The sequence below is a fragment of the Sapajus apella genome, unplaced genomic scaffold (assembly GCF_009761245.1).
Source record: "Sapajus apella isolate SASKATOON/1434 unplaced genomic scaffold, GSC_monkey_1.0 scaffold67, whole genome shotgun sequence".
Taxonomy (NCBI): Eukaryota; Metazoa; Chordata; class Mammalia; order Primates; family Cebidae; genus Sapajus; species Sapajus apella.
In genome coordinates this window covers 9,327,326-9,351,212 of record NW_022437007.1, presented here as the reverse complement: position 1 = coordinate 9,351,212, position 23,887 = coordinate 9,327,326, and the positions used below count along the sequence as shown (strand labels likewise).

The 23,887-nt window shown below is 36.7% G+C and overlaps 1 protein-coding gene across 2 annotated transcripts in view; it reads left to right on the top strand.

Annotated features, from left to right (window-relative positions):
* GUCY1B1 (guanylate cyclase 1 soluble subunit beta 1) overlaps nucleotides 1-10,198 on the top strand; it is a 46,482-nt gene extending 36,284 nt beyond the window's left edge. For both annotated transcript variants that reach the window (XM_032248594.1, XM_032248595.1), the window contains exons 9-14: nucleotides 1,998-2,195; nucleotides 4,920-5,157; nucleotides 6,201-6,341; nucleotides 7,180-7,334; nucleotides 7,691-7,817; nucleotides 8,988-10,198. In XM_032248594.1, coding sequence (XP_032104485.1) covers nucleotides 1,998-2,195; nucleotides 4,920-5,157; nucleotides 6,201-6,341; nucleotides 7,180-7,334; nucleotides 7,691-7,817; nucleotides 8,988-9,011 — 883 coding nt within the window. In that variant the 3' untranslated portion in view covers nucleotides 9,012-10,198. The remainder of the gene's footprint in view (nucleotides 1-1,997; nucleotides 2,196-4,919; nucleotides 5,158-6,200; nucleotides 6,342-7,179; nucleotides 7,335-7,690; nucleotides 7,818-8,987) is intronic.
* The last annotated feature ends 13,689 nt before the right edge of the window (nucleotides 10,199-23,887 follow it).

Below are 23,887 nucleotides of genomic sequence, written 5' to 3'. Positions count from 1 at the left end.
CATGAAAATAAAAGAAACGAAATTAGGAAACATAAACCCTTTTTTAAAAAATTAATAAGCTACATTGATCTAAAGATGTCCCATCTGCTATCAGTAAGTGTTTTCTTCTTCTGCCTCTTTGCAGCTTAGAAGAATATCAGCTTCTCATTAGGGACAATTTCTATTTATGCAAATAAAGCTTTCTTCAGAAATAAAAGCAGAAAATTTGGAGTTTATTTGTTTATTGCCATATGCAGACATTGGTCACCCAGTGAGAAAATTGCAGATTGTCCTACGGGACACATACATGTATGTGGGAAGATTTTTACTCACACTACATAAACAAAAGCTCAATTAAAAGTAGTTTTACTTGTAAAATAAACAATTCTAAGATGATTAGTGTAAATTTAGGAAAAATGTAATAGTTCATTAAAATAATGATATAGGACATTTTTAGAATCATGAAACCTTTATGATTGGATTAAGTTTTGTAGCTCCGTATGAGCTTTTTAACCATTCATTTTTGAACTTACTATCAAGTTTTTTCTCTGCTCATGGGCAGGTCTTACATACCTTTGGCTGATGATCTAGTTTCTTTCCAGATGCGTCTTTTTCTGCAAATGGTCTTACATATCCATTTTACCAAAATCTAAAAAGACTGTGTGTTTCATTAATGAAATCTTTGATTTTTAAATTTTCTTTATAGGCATTCTAATTTTTGCTTTGCTTTATGAACATTGCTACTGAGACTATATTGCATTAATTCAAAATTCCGCAGTCACCCCTTTTGAAGAATTTTAGATAGGATTAATTCAAAGTTCTTCAAATTATTAATCCCATATTCTCCAAAGTCATAACTAAATTTTGTCATTTTAGAGTAATTATTATTCTAAGTGGCCGGAAGTAATGATGTTGCATTAAAAAAAATTCAAGTCAATGAAAAATAATCTTAGGTCACTTTAATCAATTAGTACTTTTTTTTTTTTTGAGATGGAGACTCGCTCTGCCGCCCAGGCTGGAATGCAGTTGTGGGATCTCACCTCACCGCAGCCTCTACCTCCCAGGTTCAAGCAATTCTCTTGCCTTAGCCTCCCAGGTGGCTGGGACTACAGGCGTGAGCCACCTCACCCAGCTAATTTTTGTACTTTTGGTAGAGATGTTGTTTCACCATGTTGTCCAGGCTGTTCTCGAACTCCTGGCCTCAAGTAATCTGTCCACCTCAGCCTCCCAAAGTCCTGGGATTACAGGCATGAGCCACGGTACCCAGCCTCAAAAAGTACATTTTCAAAAAGCAATTAACGTTTTACTAATCAGATCATCACTGAAATAATAAACATTATTATGTTGTTGGGAAAATGACACAAGGTACAATGATGATGCATAAAATGCCACAAGATTGAATAATACTTCAAATACATGAGAAAAGTTTGTCAAAGAAAATGAGAACAGAAGACATGAGAGCCAGAAGTAAGAATGGTACATAGATGTAGATACGTAAATTACGTGCTGAGGATGGGTCATAAACATGGTTGGGAATTTTTAGTCATTGTGTCCAAAAGGGAAAAATAACCAGTTACAAGATTCATAGAATCCAGAAAGCAAGGTGAAGTAGTTTCTCAAAAGAAGCATCATTATTCCTGAGAAAGAGGATAAAGATAGATTTTTTTCCTCTCCTTATAATGAGAAAAAATTTGAGAATAATAAATTATAGCCTGTATGACATACCTGAATGTTTATCACAGAGATATTTTCTACATGATCTTTTCACTTTAGACTGATGGCACCAAAAAGTGCAACCTGGCAAAAATGCATGTCAAGTTCACTGCTTTTTGGTAGATGTTTAAATATCTAAGAAAATAAACTCACAATCTTTGTTCAATTCTCCATAATTTTATTGTCTTCAGCCTGATCTTTTGAATGGGATGAGGTGGCAGGATCAGACTCCTTGACAGAAGTCAGGGTTGCACTGTCATCTATACAAGTTGAGACTGATCTTGCCTCATTTCTCCATATGACAGTGTCATGAACCTGGACGATTTGACAAGGAGAGGGCTGTATCTAAGTGACATCCCTCTTCATGATGCCACGCGCGATCTTGTTCTTTTGGGAGAACAATTTAGAGAGGAATACAAACTCACGCAAGAACTGGAAATCCTCACTGACAGGCTGCAGCTCACCTTAAGAGCCCTGGAAGATGAAAAGAAAAAGACAGACACGTAAGAATGTACTGCTTGGGGCTCCACTGTTACCCATAATATATTGTGACTCTACTATATTTAAGACTGAGAACCAGTCATGGGAGCTGTAATAGCTCTGGAGTAGTAAATAAAATCCTTCACATTGCTTTTAAAAAGAAATTATGCTTAAGGAAATAAGTCAGTCTTAATGGTGGAAATACATCATTTTTTGGAGCCAAGTTGGAATAATATCTGCCAAAATATCTTTTTGAAAATCATGAGAATAACTCAAATTCAAATTTAGTTCAAAAATTAAAGTTTATCATTTATGGATGCATTCTTTCATACAAGAGTTATATATTAACCATCTTCAGTATGCCAGGGACTGCCACGTGCAGAGAGCGGCTCTGCACGATGAACTTAGAATCGGCCATTACATGTTTAAAAATATCTTTTCTGGGACCTTGAACTTAAGGCTAGAAAGAAATGAATCTGACAAATTGTGGTATCATATGTAATGACAATAATTATATCTATAGTGACATACATTAGCAAAAATATCAAAATATAAAATGTATTTCTATGAGTGGTGGATTAAATTATGAAATACTGGGCAAAAATATGAAAGATAATACTTCATTTTCAATAAATGTATTTAAATAAGTACATAGCATGCATACTACTTGGCCTTGCTTTCATATGCTAATTAAAAGCACCACATCACTGATATTTATAAGCTATTTACCCAGCTTCTGATGTGTTCGTTTTTTAATGTTTATATAATAGGAAGCTATCTTGTTGGAGAAGTGAAGCTGATCTGCCTTCCTTCCCATAAGAGCTATTTCAGTCTACTTCCTCACCCAAGGATTGGTAACAGCATTGCTTTGTACACTTCTCTTGCATTGATACATATGTAGTTGCCCATGGATGGATGCTGTGCACACAAGTAAACACATCAGTTAACTCTATTAACAGCAGGGGTGAAATAGAGAATGCCATTTTACCCACCTGTCTTTATTTACAGCTTCTTAATTCATGTGTCTTGGCCTTGTGTAATGAAACTGAAAGCTGTATTTAGTTCCTTTAAGACCACTCTACTTTTCTAAAGGTCCTAACTTGCACCCAGTTTAATCTATCCAGGTATTTTGCAAATTTCAGAAAATATATGAAGCAGGTAGCTCAAATTCTCTCACTTCTAGAAAAATAACTCAAAGTGTATGCTTTATTGGTATGTGCTACAATTTCATCTATGAATATTACACATTTTGTGGAGCTTCTAAGACCTTAGGACTAAGGTTCAAAGTCACACGAGTTTGTAGTCTTGAGTTACTCAATATCCTGTTACTTTTTTTTGTATTAGAAAACCATTTAGGTTTTATTTTGTATTGTGACTCAATGTACTAATATCTACATTCATGATAAATAGATAAATGACCAGCACTATAAAGAGTGTATCCTTTAATTTATGAAATATCCAGATATTCTGTACTGAAAAAGCTCTTAATTCACATTTTTCCTAAATTATCAGCTTAAACAGAGTATTAGCTTCTCTTCCCAGACCAGGAGTCCAAAACTGGGAGTTACTGGGAGTTAAACAGTGGACTTATCTTTAATAAGAGTAGCTGATAAGTACTTATCACAGAACTACTTCTTTGAATTTCCCAAAGTGGGTTTCACATTCAGGAACTATTTGCACCATTTTGAGTTACTACGCTTCAAAAATCCTTATATTATTTTTTAGATTATAAGATTTAGAATTTGGTTTTTGTAGATATTTGGCTTTCAAGGTGATGTCATTAGAAACTATTTACTATTCACTTTCTTTGAAGGTAAGTAGTTCTACTGTTCATACTTACTATTCAAAATAGCTTTAATATTTTATAAAACATTCAATGTTTAAAAGTTGAAAATGAAAGACTGGAGAAATTCTACTACGACTAGGAAACACATTGAGAGCTCAGCTCCATTTTGTGTATTTAAACTTCCCACATACACCCTTTCACTCTAGGACAAAGGCAGGAAGAAAAAGGCAGTAAGTTCTCATTTGTTCCTCTTAAGTCTTCTAATCCAGAGCCCACAGGTCCAATTTCTGCTTCTTTCCCTCTAAATTCAACAGCTGTCATCCTTCTCCTGTTTGCTTGCCACATCTGTCCCCTTAGCATGATCCCCGATGCCACCGTAGTAGTTTGTGCCTAAACAAATAAAATATTTTATTGTCTAGAGCAATTTCCGCTGGTTTTGTCAGTTTCTTCTATGGAGGAGTGAGGCATGAATAAGACTGGAGAGAAATTCTGCTGCTTTTAATATTACTTTTCCAAAATCAAGATATATTTCTTATTCTAAGAGGCAAACTCGTTTCTATTACTGTGCTTTTCATACCACGTTTTAGGTGTTGTTAATGACAGTCTTCATACTGAAACTATCATAATAGCAGGGTCAGAATACAGGACTAGAAATGAAAACTTTGATTTTCTACCACCAGTCTTTTTGTTTTGTCTGTTTGCTTGGCTTATTTTGATTTGGTTTGAACTAGTTTGGGCTTGCGGATGATTTATGTGATTAGAATGAACAAATAATTTATATTCTCTTAAGTCCTTGCTTATAAATACGACAAATATTTGATGCTAATTTTAGAGGGTGTCCTACCAGAATCCAGGCCTTTAAAGTATAAATGACATTGCACTTGTGCGAAAGGGACAGCAGAAGCACTAAAGGCTTTCCCAGCATTTCTTACAGTGACTTTCTCCTGACCCCACTGAACAGATTGCTGTATTCTGTCCTTCCTCCGTCTGTTGCCAATGAGCTGCGGCACAAGCGTCCAGTGCCTGCCAAAAGATATGACAATGTGACCATCCTCTTCAGTGGCATTGTGGGCTTCAATGCTTTCTGTAGCAAGCATGCATCGGGAGAAGGGGCCATGAAGATCGTAAACCTTCTCAACGACCTCTACACCAGATTTGACACCCTGACTGATTCCCGGAAAAACCCATTTGTTTATAAGGCAAGTCTTCATCATCGCTGACTACAGAGCTATCCAGGGGCTGGCGTTCTGAGCCTGCCCATCCGGAGGCCATGCCATCACAGTTCTCTGACTCCAGCACTGCAGTGAGCCTCCCTGTATTCAATGCTTTACCATTTTCTTAAATAATTGCCTCTTGTTTTAAAACTGTCTCTTCCATGTAACCAAAATGAATGTTTCATGGAGTGGGTGATTCCCTGGTTAAAATGAAATGTTCACCATCTTATTTGCACTTAGGCTAACAAGTCTGGACAGGCTGTTTATCACATTTAGTATAAATGCAGCATTTATTTTAGTGCTCTGCAAGAGACATTCTTACTGAAAAATATAAATGTTTTGTACAGTAAAGAAATCATGGAGCATGAGAAGGGCAAAGGGGACTCAGATTTGCGTTTAGATAACATCAACTTGAAGAAGATAAACATTTATAAGGCATCCATGCCCTTTGTTTCATTTAAAAATAAATATAATATTGGAAAAAATAAGTCAGTGGAATATTGCTACATAAACGCAAGAATGTTAACTAAACCATCCCTAGGTATCTAGGGTAATATAATTACACAAGGACTATGTATTTTATAGTCGTTTTCTGAGGTACACTGTAGCAGGTGGTGAGCACATCATAAAAATAAATGCTTAATGACCATGATAAATTACTGAACTTCAAATGGTGGCTCTCTGTGCCATCAAACCATCACTGTTTTAGGGAGAAATGAAGTAAAAAATTATTCTTCTGAATTATTAGATAGATCTGAGTTGAGAATTTCATTGCTTACTAAAGGAAAAGAATTCTATGTCTGTACCTGCCCATCATCAAAGACCCCAAGTGTCTGTCATGTGTGTAAATTATAAGTAATTGCAAAGTTTCATTTTGTTGGAGTTAAATGTATTAGAATTTTAAGAGAATTAAAGAAGTTTAAAGTTACTGGTAGCCTTGAAAAAATATATGTTTTTTATTGGGGTAACAAATGAAACAGTCTTTTTTATGCTAACCAGTGACCATCTAAATATATGTACTATGTTAGGTGGAGACTGTTGGTGACAAGTATATGACAGTGAGTGGTTTACCAGAGCCATGCATTCACCATGCACGATCCATCTGCCACCTGGCCTTGGACATGATGGAAATTGCTGGCCAGGTTCAAGTAGATGGTGAATCTGTTCAGGTTAGTAAGTGAAGTAGATAATGTAATGATGGTGTGTAAACCTTTTTGGACAATTGATTCATATTGTTGACCAGAAAATCAATAATATGTATAAAGAAGGGCATCTTGACAACAAAGACTTTAAGTATTTTATCCAGCCCAATGTACTACATTCTTTCACAGGCATGGAGATTTGTCCACCTATTTGAAATTATCTAGTCTATTTCATGTACTGAAAATCATGGGGATGAGAAAAAAACTTCTTGTACCTTTATTTAAAAATAAGCCTCTTGTAGTTTATTTTAAAATCTCTTTCATGCCTCATGTAAGTTACTAGATTCACATCTTTGAAATCTTCAGATTCAAATGTTTCTCTTGAGTCAAGATATTTCTCTAGGGAGACAAAGATTTTGTGAGGGTTTTTGAAGTCTGTAATATGCTTGGAGTTCTTATGGAGATCTCTTATGATGTTATGTGATGACTCTACATTATTCTGCAATATAAAGTAAGCAAAAATTCATGTGTTACAGGAAGAGAAAACCAAACACCGCATGTTCTCACTCATAAGTGTGAGTTGAACAGTGAGAACACATGGACACAGGGAGGGTAGCATCACAGACCAGGCCTTTTGGGGAACTGGGGACAAGGGGAGGGAGAGCATTAGGAAACATACCTAATGCATGCAGGGCTTAAAACCTAGACGATGGGTTGATAGATGCAGCAAACCACCATGACACATATATACCTATGTAACAAACCTGCAAGTTCTGCACATGTATCCCAGAACTTAAAGTAAAATATTTTAAAAAATCATGTGTTAGTGATCAAAGTGATTGAAGCAAAGCTTTGTTGTTTGCAGATAACAATAGGGATACACACTGGAGAGGTAGTTACAGGTGTCATAGGCCAGCGGATGCCTCGATACTGTCTTTTTGGAAATACTGTCAACCTCACAAGCCGAACAGAAACCACAGGAGAAAAGGGAAAAATAAATGTGTCTGAATATACATACAGGTGAGAGAAAATGTCTTGGCATTTACTAATTTGCAAAGGAAATGTGTGTTTGTATGTGGTTTAATTCTCTGAGGGGTTTTGTTGCTTTAAAAGAGTTATCACCTCCACTCTTCCCCACCGCTTGTAGAATTGTTTATTTTTCATTTGAGAAGATTGCATCATTATTTCCATTTTATGTGATTTCACATCATCTTAGAAAATCTTGTTATGATCATTGTTTGTAAAGCTTTGAGTTACCTCTCGGTACAACTTTAGCATTTGTTCTTGTTGTCTCCATTTGTAACATGGTACATGTCACCGTCTCCATAAAAACCTTTGTGTACTTCTGATCCTACTCCCCTTCCCTTGTCTTCTAGGTGTCTTATGTCTCCAGAAAATTCAGATCCACAATTCCATTTGGAGCACAGAGGCCCAGTGTCCATGAAGGGCAAAAAAGAACCAATGCAAGTTTGGTTTCTATCCAGAAAAAATACAGGAACAGAGGTATGACTAATCAAAGCATAATTTGTGTACTTAAGACAGAGTATAAATATAGAAAACTAAAGCATAATCACTGAAAATATATTTCACTTGAAAAGAATTCTTGCTAACAGAAATTAACTTTTAAGTAAAGCAGCAGAAATAACTGAACATAAATGAGCCACTTACAATAATAAGTACTTTTTAGGGGATGCTTTAGTGACTTTTGTCCTCTAATGAAATGAAAACCAAAGCCCTGGATTGAGAATGCCTGTTTTGGTTTTTGTTTTTTTTCTTGCTGTTGTGGTTGTTTTGTTCTTCCTCTGTTGTCTGGCTCAAAGGTAAGTGGACTGTGAGGGGCTCATCTGGCCTCTTTTCTCAGCTCCCTAAGTTGGTTCTGAGATCACCATCATGGTTAAGTAAGGGGTGTAGTTCATGGGAGGTGTCTTAACCATGAAGCTTGAGATCCTTTTAAGGGCCAAGCTATCTTCCTATGGAGTGACTGGAGGATTCTGGAAGTCCTAGCCCATTGTCTGTTTCTCCTAGATTTATTAGGGACTTTTAACTTGCTAGAATCTGATTCATTCTTCAGGGAAGATTTAATTTCCTTCTAGTACCATGGTTATACTCAGGCAGAGCTCATGCGCTAGAATGGACTTCAGAACAGCGGCATATCCAAAGCGGAATCACGCCTCTCACAGAGGCACTGCACACACTAAGGTCACAGCTAGCCTCTTCCTAGCCTTTTGAAATGTGTGGCATCAGAAGCAAGTTTGATACTTTGTTACCCTGTTGATGTGTTGGTTCTTCATGGGGGATAAGACTACATGCTTGTATTTCTCTTTTAGTATGTACACATTCTCTAAAAATGCTTTTAGAGCATAACAATTTCTAAAGGGGAATAGAATGACAGAATTTGAAAATTGTATCTTCTTTCACCTGGTTTAACATTAAATCATTTTCCTATGAGGTTCTTATTGATGTTCTTCTCATAAACCAAACCATAACTACCTCAAACGTTGGTCATCTTAGTTGGGTGGTCCTGTTTTTCCCAGAATTATGCTGGAAATCATTTACAGAAACTGTAGATGTGAACGTGGATCACATCCTCACAAAAAGAAAAATACATTTAATTGATATGATGAACTTCATGATCACTGCAAATCAATCCCTCATATCTTACGCTTTTTCAAGGACACAAAGCAGGATGATGACTGAATCTTGGATTGCGGGGTGAAGAGAAATGCAGATGAGGTTCCAGTTTACTCCTAACACGTGCCAAGCCCAGGAACGGTTATTCCCCATGGATAGAGATTTTGCTTTGTCTTTGTCGACTACCCCAAGCTTTTCTTCTGGGTATATCTCTCACTATCCATTATTCAACTTTAGCTCTGCTTCTGATTATGTTTTAGGCTTTAGTATATTATCTAAAATTTGGCTTTTGATGTGGATGATGTGAGCTTCATGTGTCTTAATATCTACTACAAGCATTACCTAACATGGTAATCTGCAAGTAGTGGGCACCCAATAAATATTTGTTGAATTTAATTAAATGAAACTGAACAGTATTTGGCCATGTGTATATTTATATCATGGTTTACCAAATCTGTTTAGTCCTCCATATATATATGTATATTTTAATGACTATAATATGTAATAAAGTTTATATCATGTTGTTGCATATCATTATAGAAATCGTTTTCTAAAGGAGTGAATTCTAAGTTTTAGGAGAAAAATGCAATTTATTTTCAGACTCCCAAAGTAAGAATTAATATATCATGCTGAGAAAATAGTGACTATTTTGAAGTCTGTTACTTTCCTTTCAGAAATATTGAATACACATTTCTGTTATTAAAGTATTTGATTACTAATTCGAATCATGTGGCAATTATAATTCACCTAAAATGCTATCATTTGTAATTGTATCCCCCGTATTAAATCTCATTAACCACAGGCTGCTGTTACAGAAAGCTGCATCGTTTCACACTGAGCTGTTACATTAGTTCAGGCTAAATGTTGGGAGCTCCAACCACATCCAAGAATAGATCTGGAAACACTCTGCTCGGATACTACTGCTTTAAGCCCTTCTTGACCTGGTATTCTCAGCAATGAGCTCCCTTTCCTTAGCTTAGAAGAATGTGATTATATCCAGGACATCATGTTCAGAAAACTTAGTTTAATTTCAGCATAGAATGCATTACTATTGGGATAATTGGCCTCTAATTCTTAAATGTCTCTGATAACTTATTAATATCGATCTTTATAAAATAGAGTGCAACTACTTTTGTGTAAAAATGTTTGCCTTTAAATTCAGTATTTCATATTAGCACATCGATATATGTATAAATGTTCCATGTTAACGTGTACAAGAATCTGTAATAAATTATTTTTTTCACTTGTCTCTACACAGTTTTTATTTCAATAAAAATGTTAATATTATTTTTCATTTTATTCATGCCATTTTTCATAAATACATTTTGCCTATTGCAAACTTTAATTTTTATTTGCTACCATTATAAATTTTCACTGACTCCTCATAAATAGTGTATTCTTAAATGCTGTATTTCTTTTTTGGACCAACAAAGTGACAGGAAATAAAGACTGGACATGGAAGGTGAAACACTTAAATACTGAATGTCATCAGCTTACTTAAAATACTCTCAATCATTTAGGGATAATAGACATGTATACAAGTAATAAAAAAATGTGATATTCATAATGAAGAAATATATTCAAATACGGAAAGAATAGAGAAAGCGTAACTCGAGAGAAGAGGGTGAAGTGGGGATACTTGTTATGCCTGTTTTGGGGGAGATTTAAGAATACTCAGAAACTAGTGACGCCGTCATCCTCCCAGAATCCTACATGTATTTGTTTAGCATCTACTTTTGGTAGGCACTGCTTGAGGTGTTTGAGATGTACCATTGAACAAAACTCTGTTTTTGAATACCTCATATTCCAATTTTTACATCTTGCATGTTTTAAAATCTCTATTTTATTCTGCCGACACTCTGCTAGTCCAGGCACTCATCCTCTGCAACTTGAACAATTACAAGACCTTCCCTATAAATCGGTTTCTCATCTTTGCCCTCTCCATTCCGCCGTCTCACATTGCTACCGAAGTGGTCTTTTACAATTCCAAATTGTTCTCTTGCCTACAATCACTTTAATGCTATGCATCATCTGCACACCTTAGCAAGGCATGCAAAAATTGTCACCTTTACCAGCCTTATCTGCTGGTTGCTACATTTATAGTTTTACGCTTTGCTCGTCTGAATACCCTCTACCCCATACCCTGCTGCAAATTCATTTCTCACTAAGACTCAGCTCAACGTCCTCTTATTGGAGATTTCCCTATTAGGCAAGTTCAGCTTCCTCTATTGTTCCAGGATATTTACAATGGTTCACACATTACCTGCTTATATATAGGATTCCTTATTAGGCTTTAAGTTTCATGGCTAAAATAGTTCTTCTTTCCCCAGAGAGTCCTTGAACCTTCCACCAAATAGGCCCTTGACAAATATTCGTTGAACAAAGGCATGGAGGGAGCAGTCTCTTAGAGCGGTGGGGCTAGAAGCCAGATTTGAAGGGAATGAGGAATAATACATGAGATTGGAGAAAAGAGGAGGCGCAAAAATGCCACTGTTAAAATTTGTGCTTAGAGAAAATCGTGCTAACATTGGTGCAGGGGCTGATTCAGAGGGAAAGAGCCTGGTTTAAGGGTGGCATTAGGGGGCTACTGTACTTCATGCATAGGCCTGCTTCAAGGTGATTGCAGGGCAGGAGGCTAATTGAAGAGCAGTTAAGATTCACATTAAAAGTGACTGATTACTTACGGACCAAAGGGGATGAGAAGAAGGTTAGGGCCACATAGAAGGCTTCTGGCTTCATCAGTGGGTAGCTGATAGTTCCATTACATATGGTGGAGGATATAGAAGGGTAACTGAGCTTAGGGGAAAGGTGCCTAATATTAGGCATGGCTTTGAAGCTCTGGTGAAATGCATTTTTAAAAGACAATGATTTTCAGGTAGCATGAATGTGTAGAGAGAATAGAACTTTTTTTTTTTTTCAGGTTGGACCAAACTGCTTTGAATTTCCAAGCAACCCATGACTAGTTTCATGATATTGGTAAAGTCACTTAACTTTTGTGTAAGCCAGTTAGGTCATTGTAAAAACAGGGATTATGATAACCACTCACTAGAGTTGTGATCAGATCGAGTTGAAATATGAAGAAATCAGAGGAGTTGGAACTTTGGCTTGCCCTTTCAGGAAGACTAGAAAGGTAATCTAAGAAATGCAAATTTACAAATCATTGGTAACAGGCATTGTTATCGTTGAATCATGGACAGCAGACGTCATGAAGAAACAGGAGGTCAACAAGAAAATCAATGAACACATTATGTTTGCCAATCCTTGAAACAAACCCAATGAAAACCACCAAAAAATTATAGCCAAATGTTGTGAAAAGATAACAGTTTATCAATTGGAACTGAATTGTTTTAAATTTTAACAATTAAATACCAATTTAAAGACATATTTTTAAATTATATATATTATATATTTATGTTATGTATTTATTACATATTATATATATTCCAGCACTAATTTATTATTTCACTCAGTTTAAATCTGTGTTTGATTCACCAAATGATATGTTCTATTTTCCTTGTCATTGAAGGGAAAACTAATTTGCTTACCTCCCGCATAGGTGTCTTTTCTTTTTTTTTTTTTTTTGTACCACCCTCAGTAATGGCTTGTAGAACCTCTAGAGGGCAGCAGAGAATGTTGTTTGTAATTGAAGTCTGGAAAAGACATGAAAGGACACAGATTCTCTCACAGAAGAGTTCATCTTCTTGTCTCCCAGCTGTCACTTCCTGTATGCAACCTTGAATTCACTCCTTCCATCTTCCTCAAGTTCAAAGGAATATAATAAAAATAGTTATTTCTACCCATTATGACCATTCATATAGCATGAAATCTATCCACATGTATCTTGTTCAGAAGTGTCACCCAAATATTTCCTGCTAATTCTACGGGATGCTAAAACATTTGCTACAACAAACCATTTGTAATAGGAACAACTGTCTTGTACTATATTTTTAGAAGCAAGCTAAGTTGCATGTAGCTCATGTTAAAAGTTATTAAATACAGATAGCATACTATTTATTTAAAAGGATAAAATTGGGGGAAAAATTCAGTAATTTTATAATAAAAAATGCATTTATGATTCTTCCTTGCTATTTCTACGATATCAGAAAGGAGAAAAATACTGCAGATTAACAAAACAAAATTTAACAAAAAACAAAACCCTGAACAGAGAATCAAAAGCCTGAGTCCAATTCTGGTAAGGAAATCTTGTGGTCTCTATAAATCACTTAAATTTACAACTCAGTAACCCAGTCTGAAAAAAGGAGCTGGTTATGGTGGTAGTCAAAGTTAATTACTGCTCCAAATTTCTATCATTTGTTGGTAACAATTCCAGGGTTTTTGTCTCAGAGGCATTCTAACCAAAGTGACTTCATCTTTGCAGAGGCTGGGTAAAATGAGACTGAGAGCTGCTAGGCTGCATTCCCAGGAGTTTGGGCATCCTTGATCACAGAATGTCTGTAGTTAAGAGAATAGGTCAATAACGTTTGCCAAACAGACCCAGGACTTAACAGACTAGGGAAATGTCCAGATGTCCAAATATCTTAGGAACAAAAGCATTCTTAAATTAAGAATACATTTTGCTTTAAAGATAATAATAAAGATTCTTGTAGAAGACATTAGTTAAACAAAGATTCAACTCATAAAACATCATGCAGTAAAGAAGCAGGCCAAAACCCACCAAAACCAAGATGGCAATGAAAGACACGTCCGGTCATCTTCACTGCTTGTTATATGTTAATTATAATAAATTAGCATGTTAAAAGACATTCCCACTAGCACCATGGCCGTTTACAAATGCCATGACAATATCGGAAGTTACTCTATGTGGTCTGAAAAGGGGAGTGACTCTCAGTCCTGGGAATTCTCCTCTTCTTTCTTGGAAAATTCATGAATATTCCACCGCTTGTTTAGCATTTAATCCAGAAATAACCGTAAGTTTACTCAGTCCAGCACCCATGCCACTGCTCTACGGAGTAGCCATTCTTTTACTCCTTTACTTTCTTAATAAACCTGTTTTCACTGTACTCTGTGGACTCACCCCAAATTCTTTCTTCAAGAACCCTTTCTTGCAGTCTAGATGAGGACCCTTTTCCAGTAACTCTTGCGCTAGGACTTTGGCCCGAACCTTTTGGGAACACAGTCTAAAGTTTTGCAGCCTAGTCGTGTTGAGTAGATCAACTGAAAGACTGGAAAGCTGACTTCTAAGAAATAAGCAAATCTGAAGCAAACACCTGGTGAGGGCTTTTGACTCCAAGCTGAAATCAATGACTGAGTCCTGATTAGCGTATAAGAGTATTCGTGTATGTATTTCTACTAAAAATGTGACTTATAATATTTAATTATATTAGCTAAATTTAAGTGTTTAATAAACAGTCACATTTTTGATGACCTGAAAAGAAGGAGAGAATATATGTTTCTATTTCAATTATATGTCTTCACACAGTTGCTGTGGTACAGTCTACCCCAAATAGGGCTTAAATATAGGGGCCGTACTTGGTGGTTCATGCCTGCAAACCAAGTACTTTGGGAGGCCAAGGTGGACAAATCACTTGAGGTTGGGGGTTTGAAACCAGCCTGGCCAACATGGTGTAAACCTGTCTCTGCTAAATACAAAAATTATCCAGGTGTTGTGGTGGGCACCTGTAATCCCAGATACTCAGAATGCTGAGGCAGGAGAATCACTTGAGCCTGGGAGGTGGAGGTTGCTGTGAGCCAAGATGACACCACTGCACGCAAGCCTGGGCGTCAGAGCAAGACCCTGTCTCAAAAAGAAAAAATGAGGATAGGACGTGTCAGTGAGTATTATCTATAAGTTAGGGTTTTTTTCAATGTTATTCTTATGAAATTTATTTCCTGATTGTGTAAATAGTGACCACAGTTGCTTACCAAACAGTTTGAGATTAGGGAGAAAGGAGTCACATAAAAGTAAAGTATTAACTTACAAAACACTTTTGAACTGTTGTAAATACCAACCCTTTTGTGATTTTCCACATCACATGAATAAATTTTAATGTATTAATAATTTTTATATACCCATGAATAGAATACCATCATACTGTTCTGAACAACAGCACCTAAATCTGACACTGTGACTACATATAATATTGGACACATTAGAACAAACAACATAATCAAAGAGATTTTGTTTATTTTTGTGTAAAAATCATTACAGTCTAAGGCAGGCAAGGGTGAAACCAGCCACTGAGTCCTCTGCTCCAGGGCACCTGGGGCTCTGAAGAGGAGGGGGCAGGGGAGTCCCTGAGGAATCTGTGTCCTGGAATCCGAGATGAGGTGAGGGCAGGGCCTGAAGAAAAATACAAGTCTCAGGAAATATGTAGATTTCAAATTGATCTGACAAAAAAGTCTAGTGGCCTGTCCAAAGAAGCCGGTGGTTGGAAGCGTTAGAGGCAGGAAGCATTTTGAAGTTACGTGTGACTGGCATTGGAAGCCTTTTGCACAGTGCTAGTTTGTGTGTGCAGTGATGGTTTTGGCACCTGTTTAATAATTGTATATCTTCAATTGTAAGTATTGGACAGGATATTGAATAATGGGGGTTTGCAATTCCTTAATATATTTGTATATTTTTTCCTCTAAAGCACAATGTTTTTAAGTCTGTTTAGAAAACTGCAAAGGTCTAATGGGAATACAATGTGAGGCCCAAATGTAAGTCACATATGACATGTAGACTTTTAAATTTAAAAAATTCTAGTGGCCACACTCCAAAAAGTAGAAAGAAACCAGTAACATTGACTTTAATAATGTTTTATTTAACCCAGTATAAGCAAAATATTATCATTTTACATGTAATACATTTAAAACCATTAATTAAATATTTTACATTCTTTATGTCATCCTAACTCTTTAAAATCAGTGTGTATTTTACATTTTGCAGCATATCTAACTTCAGACCAACCACATTTCAAGTGTTCAGCAGTCTCATGGAGCTAGTGCCTATCGTATTGGACAGTGCAGCTCTAGATATGCAGGCTATTGATTGGATCTTTCATTCAAAACAATAGTCTTAGATCCTTGATTGTTGTGTTTCCGCCTTACCAGAAAATTAGATGAACCTTGCTATTTATAAAAACCAAACAAGTAGCTGAATAGTTGAAGGGGTTATTAAATTAAGAAAAAAGGAGTATATGCAGGTTTATACTTTTTATTCTGATTTATAAGACGTAGTTCTGAATAGAGTGTTTCTTTTGAACTTTAATATTCTGTATACTACAACATAATATAAACAGAGGTAAAAAGAGTAATAAAGGAAAATGAGTTCTACATGAGGTATTTCTCGAATAACGTTTACGTAAAAGAAATTGTACTATTTTATAATTTGTTAACATTAGCAACTTCATGATTTGAGATGATAAAGGATATTACATTTTCACCTGACAATTCTTTTGTTCTTCTGCAATCTTTAATGAGAAGCAATTATAAAGCACTAAGAAGCACCTATTATCTTTTGACAAAGTTAAGACTCTTTATAAAGATCTAGTTCAGCAGTCAGTTACCACCCACCTCATATTTCTTTTTTCCATTTGTATTCCTGTTAAAGATTGTTCTTTCCCTGTCAACCCAACTTATTTTTTGCACTTGGCAGTAATATTATCAAAGTATTAACTGAAAGAGAATTATGCAAAAGATGACTACCAAAAGATTTGTACCCTTGAATACATATGAACGATTTTTACTAGATACATGCTTGGTAAAGTACATCGGAACGATCAGAACCCTTCAGACCTCAGGAGGAGCAAATGGTCCTGTCACACTGACCATATGTTCTTCTGCGAATTTACCAAAAGTTCTTCCTGATTCATAAACATTTGAAATTCAAAACTCATTGTTTACAGCTTGCTGGATTTCTTGATATGTAAAGCATTTTTACAAAGAGTGTGTTTAAAGATAGTGTTAATGCTATAATAAAAGTTATAAATCTTGCTTTTAAAATATATATTTCATTAAATATTGTGCTGTATTATAACTGACCATTAAACAATAGGCATGAGAGTTGAGATCCTTGCTGCCCCTCAGGGTCACAACTACCAGCGCGGTGATCAGGGAGCAATCCTGCAATTACTACAAGCTGAATGGTGATTTGAACGTTTTACGTGTTTAATCCTTGCAGCAATTTTTTACGTATATACATTTATTATCACCTCCATTTTACTCATGAGGAAACTGGAGCACGTAAATTTGGGGAACTGCCCGAATATTAAACATAGAGTGAGTGGGTAAAGCCCATACCCATACGCAGACAAATGGATTTCAGAGCCCAAGCTTCCAACCAGGATGCTCGGATGTATCTCACAACACATCAAGCAAGCAACTGCCAAGTGGTATACATCTGATGGGAGTTTTAACATCAGATGAGTGTGTGTCAGGTAACAAAGTGATAGTCAGGCAAGCAGGCAAGGAGTGTGAAGAAGATATGGCAGGTGGTATTGACCCTAAACTTTACGACTAACTCTGAAGAAAAGGATGTGGAAGCCTGGGGCACAAGCAGTGGAGGCTGAAGCAGGGAAGGTGAACACACTCCCCTAAGGATGGATTATAACACAGCAATTGTAAAGGCTAGGCCAGAAGAACCCATATGTTGTACGGGAGGAAAGACATCTTGCTACTAATTCACCCCTCTATGTAGAAAAGGCTTACATTCTTCTGCCTGAAACCCAGATTAGTTCTAGAGTTTTCAGATGTTGAGATTGGCGAACTCCCAACAGCAAACCCTGATGGCTGCACAAACAGGGAAAGGATGGCCTTGACCGTATCCTTCCATTAAGGCATCTGCTAAGAGAGCAGACTTGCTGGATAAAGAGACAATCCTCCAGGAAGGTAGTCAGCCTTAATCTTCCTCACTCTGCCACCATGACGAGCATTATAATCTTATTTGTACGGGTGTCTGAGCAAGGGAATTTGGGGCAGGGAGGGGGCTCTTTCTAAGGCTTATAACAGGTTCTTCCAGAAACATAGAAGACATTTTTCAGCTTTCCCAATCTAAGTTAGGTCTGTGTTTCCATAGTATCTGAGTATAAGACCATTGCTATTCTTCTCTCTGTTATAATTTTAATGATTTACTGTCTTCTTGTCAAATAGACTGTGGGAGAAGTCAGGTCAGAGACTGTACATCCACTCATGAGCCCCAGCAGCCAGTTCCAGAGCCTTGCCACACAGTAGGGGTTCAGAATTGTTAAGTATCCTTCCTCCAAATACTGGAGAACAGTTGGTGAGGAAGAACGGCATTTGTACAATGTGTAAAGTATCTGTTTTCCACTTGATGGTTGTTCTTTGCCTTGGATGCAGGTTTATTTATTGGAATGGCCTTCCCATCACATACAGTGCGCACGCATGGCTGATACCATGTTGCAGTTTTTAACAAAGCATTGTTGAATTTTGAAGGGTAATATCAGAAGGGAATAGCTGTGCAGAATATAAAACACTCAATTAAAAATTCTTCTGCCTGTAATCCCAGGACTTTGGGAGGCCAAGGCGGGCCAAGAGATCAAGACTATCCTGGCCAGCATGGTGAAACCCCGTCTCTACTAAAAATACAAAAATTTGCTGGGTGTGGTGGCAGATAGTTCCAGCTACTCAGGAGGCTGAGGCAGGAGAATCGCTTGAACCTGGGAGGCTGAGGTTGCAGTGAGCTGAGACGGTGCTACTGTCCTCCAGCCTAGCGACAGAATGAGACTTCATTTCAAAAAGAAAGAAAAAGCTCTTCTTCTCAAGTTTCTAAATTCCCCCAGCTATATTCAGTCACATGAAGTCTCAGTGCCAGCCAAAGGACACCTCAGCAAGGAGTCTTTTCCATCTTCACTCTTCACCAAGTTCCATTGCCTCTAAATCCCTCTTGGCCTACCTAGAGGTATCGTCCGTTTTCTTACATTATTGATGTCTAGAACATATCACAATTTATTATGAAGTTGAGGAAATCATTTTTAAATTGTTAGCAATTACCGTTACTATCAAATAATAAAACATTGTTGATATATTTGAAGACATCTCAGAATTCAAGAACAGTGTATGCACTTTCTTTTAAATGGTACCATAAAAAACAACGTGATTTGCATATGTTTGCCATAAGCAACAACCACTCTAAGTGAAAAGAAAAAGGATCTTGCCACTGGTTTTCATGTAGTCATTTAGGAATTGCACATTATTTATATGGGTTTGTGTGTTTATCCACATTTTAATGACTAGATTTAATTGATTTAAAATTACTATCAATATATTACATTAATCACTAAAATATTACATCATTAAAAATCATTTAGAAAGTTTTGCTCCTTTTAAAACTAAAGCATGAATCAAGCTGAATAACAGTAAAAAAGTATCAATATTTTACCATCACTGACACCATTGAATAATACTGTTTCAATGATTGAAAAACTTCATTTTCTCAAGTACAAGTTATTTAGGCTGCCAAATTATACTGAAAACAAATATCAAACGTCTCGAAAATATAAAATCTGCATCCATTCTTCTATATCAGATTGCAAGAGAAGAAAGGACCTGATTTACTTGGTGATTCATAAAAATCTGATTTCAGCAGTAAAAATAATAATGGCCATATTAGATTATAACCCATATTATTAAGAAAACTTCCTGAACTCATAATTATGTAAGTAAATGACTGAAATAATAAATACATGAGGGAGAAAGGTCAACTTTTTCTTACAGAATGATTTCAATAAAAGTAATTATGGACAATCAGTACTTGGGGCGAGGGAAAGAGAGAATTTGGAGAGTTAGAGAAATGGATCTAAGATGGAGTGAAATTAACCAATAGGTTAACCTAGAACTAAACTATTCTATATCTTTGTAAGATTCCCTTTACCATAAAAAGTGGTTTGTGTACTTAAAAGTGGTTCTCTGTTACGCCATCCTGGGTATAATAGAAAAGTTTCTTTTTCTCAAAGTATTCTCAGGGAATAACCCCGTGCTTATAAGTTACAGTTTTTTTCCCAGTTTATATTTTTGTGTAAAAGATCACACAATATGGAGTCCTCCTTTTTTCACTCAATATCATAGTTCAGTATTTCCCCACATATTAAGAATTTTCATGGAGTAAATGTATAATGTTCACATAAAATTTCATCTTGTAGCTGGACCATGATTTTCTCAACCATTTTAGCATGGCCAGACATCGACACTCAGAAGCTGAGAATGGATTGGGTAGTGAGATAGAGCCCGTTTTTCATGTGAATTTCAGTTGCCTAGGTGGAACAACTCTAATACACAGAAGCAAGACCTACTTGGTCATTCAGCACATACTGATTGAGCTCCCACAATGCGCCAGACTCTGATCTAAGAGCATGGGTCAGATTGATGGAAAATTTAAAAAGCTCCATGCCTTCAGAGGTCTTACTTTCTAGCAGAGAGACAGAAAATACACCATAAATTTATTAGGTTAGTGCTAAAGCAATTGGCTTTTTGCCATTAAAAGTAATGTGCACCAACCTAATAACATAAAAGTAAATTAAATGATAGAGGATGATGCATTCTATGTAGAAAAAAATAAGAACAGAGTGCAAAGAAGGGGCGAGGCTAATTGCAATTTGGAAATTGGGAGCTGGGGCTGGCCTCGATGAAGGATGAAGGTGATGACTGAGCAAATACTGGAATGCTGTGAGGTAGGTATTGCAACTACTCAAAAGAAAAGCAACTCAGGGAAAACCTGTCAATATTTGGGCTCATGAGAGGTTCCATTCACTTGTGTTCCAGAAACCAAAAGAAGAGAGTACCAGGAGCATCCAAGCCTTTTAGTACCTGCTAGTTTAGTTTTAAGAAAGAAAATGTATGTCCCAGGGAAACTGGCAGTTCATAGCTGTGCCTCAATCCAATGTAATAAGCAAATATTTGTAATACTCTACACGCATTGCTATTCTCAGCCATAAAATCTTTTTTTTTTTTTTTTTTTTTGAGACGGAGTTTCGCTCTTGTTACCCAGGCTGGAGTGCAATGGCGCAATCTCCGCTCACCGCAACCTCCGCCTCCTGGGTGCAGGCAATTCTCCTGCCTCAGCCTCCTGAGTAGCTGGGATTACAGGCACGCGCCACCATGCCCAGCTGATTTTTTTGTATTTTTAGTAGAGACGGGGTTTCACCATGTTGACCAGGATGGTCTCGATCTCTTGACATCGTGATCCACCCGCCTCGGCCTCCCAAAGTGCTGGGATTACAGGCTTGAGCCACCGCGCCCGGCCCATAAAACCTTTTTATGCCTTTTGCAGTTGTCTGCTCCCTGTCTCCTGGTAATGGTTTTTGATGACTATGCATTATTTCATTATATAGCTTATCCACAACTTTTTAATAGTGCTTCTTTTGTTGGACATTTGGATTAATTCTAATTTTCCATTACTATAAGCAATGCTACAGTGATATCCTTGCTTATATAAATTATTTTTTTAAAAATATGAAAATACTAAGAACTGGCCAGATGTGATGACTCATGCCTGTAATCCCAGCAATTTAGAACGCTGAGGCAGGAGGGTCACTTGAGCCCACAGGTTCAAGGCTGCAGTGAGCTATGATCACACCCCTGCACTCCAGCCTAGGTAACAGAAAGAGACTCTTCCTCAAAAAAAACCAAGAGCTCTATTTGCAGTTGACAAGTTGATAATACAGGAAAATGGACATACTCCTTAACTACTAATTTGTCTTTAACTGTGTGAAGGGTAATGTGGAAATACATGAAAAACATATTAAACATTATCAAGATATCCTTGAAATTTATTCTCTGAAAATAATATAAAATGGGCAAAACATTTTGTGATTAAGAGTGTTCATTGCAGTATGATTTGCAATATTAAATGAAAACAAATTTAACATAAAAAATAAATTAGTGCTATATCTACATTTATTTTGAATTACATGGAAAAATTATCATATTTTTAATTATGATATATATTGTGATTTTTATGGCATATTTTTTTGGTGTCTTTGGTGGTGTGACGTTTGTTTTTATAAACACTTTGAAATACACTTGTAATAGAGATATAAGTACTCTGTTAATGTACACAGTACTTTTTGTTCTTTTAATTGCATTTCTTTTGTAATGTTTATTATGGCTAAGCATTTACTAATGAACTGGCGTCCCGAGTAGCGTTTTCTTCTTTGTCTTGTAGACTTTTTGAACACCTTTGACCTAATAGAGTCATATATTCTGTGTATTAGAGATATTTGTGCAGTTAGTTCTTTGTCCCCAGCATGCCCAGGTCACTAAGCTTGGTTTTTTCTACACTTGTCTATTTCATACCTATAAGACCATGCATCATGCAACTGTGTGTCCTTCCCTTCTCCAAATCATGTTAATAATGAGTGCTTACAGACACCTTTAAGAGAATCATGCACAAGACAACAATCGTGCAATTTCCAAAGTAGAAGTAGCTACTTGGTTTTCTTCCTTCCTCTCTTTCTATTCTCTCTCTTTCTCGTTTTTTTTCTGTTATCTTTCCCTTGTTTGCTGTATTTTTTCATATCTCTATGTTATTTTAATCTAAATTTTGTGGCTTAAAATAGCATATTCATCTGGGTGCTGCTTCTGTTCTATATAGCCTGGCTAGAATCACTCATTCAGCTATATTTAGCTGGCAACTGTCCAAGAAGACTTCAGCCATTTGTTAAAAATCTCAATATTCCCCCATTTGAACTTTTTAACTGTATGTGACCTAAACAAGGCAGCTGGATCCAAGTATTTCAAAGGGTCAAGTCCCTAAATGCAAGCTCTTAATGAGCCTCTACATTACATTTGATCTGCTTGGTCAATGCCAAGCCCAGTGTGTAAGAGGACTACCGAAGTGTATGAATACTGGGAGGTATGGTTCATTGGGCATCATCAATATAACATCTACAAAATAATATTTTTTACTAATGGGCCCCAGAATGTGCCCAGCTCCCAATGTTGTGATGTACATGTCTCTTCATGCTTTTATGTGAGAATTCCTGCTAGGAATGGCTAAAGTCTTCTTGGACAGTTGCCAGCTAAATATATTTGAATGTGTCACTCCAGCCAAGGCTATACGGAACAGGAGCACCTTTCTGACCGTCTCATTCAAGAAACTGCAGTCACTTTTTCTTAATTTGTGATAGGGTGAAGGTCTTGGATAAGAATTCAAAAAAATTCCTATAATCTGTTCATTCTCTTTTGATCCGATAGGACTTCTGATTACTCAATTTAATTCCCCTTCCAATTCTTCTAGGCGAATCTTCTGGCTGTTTTGCAAACACGCTATGCAAATACAAATCTGCTGCTGCCAGCATTTGCCTTCAAGCCTCCTTCTCTTTATTTATCCAAGTTCTAACAATCCAGTCTACAGGATTCAACTGTGTTGAGAAACCCAAAAACTTTGGTAATTATTTCTCTTATATTCTCTAATTTTTACAATAAACAGTCTGAAAATGAATCATGTATTGCTTTTCTTTTTATTTTCTTTCTTCTTTGTAAAAAAATTTTTTAATGTGAGGGCTTGTTTCCCAAGTAGAATTCAAGAGAAAGAAACAAGGGTATAGTACCTTTCTGCTGTAAGCAATTACCCTTCGAATAAAGTGCATAGCAGGATAAGGGACATAACCTGAAGGTGGCTTTGACTTGTTGTTAATGACAGAGAGAGGAGACAGCCAAGGATGCCCCAGCAAAACCTCTGCCTTGGAGCCTAAAACAGCCTAAAGGCTGAAAAACCGGACTGCTGGCCTGCCCTTTTTCGACTGATTCTTTCTGAATAATGACCCCCGAGCACTGGGAAGATAGGGTGGAGCCACGGGACATTTGCGCGTCTTTTGCAGAGGGGCGGAGCCTGGCTTCCCTTGTTCCTGGATCGTGACCTGGTTTCAATCTGTGGGATGAGGGTCTGCTAACTGGAACCCCTCTCACTTTGGCTTTGCTGAGAGTCTTTTTTCCTTTTCGCCCAATGAATTTCATTCTCCCTTCATCCTTCAAAGTGTCTGCGT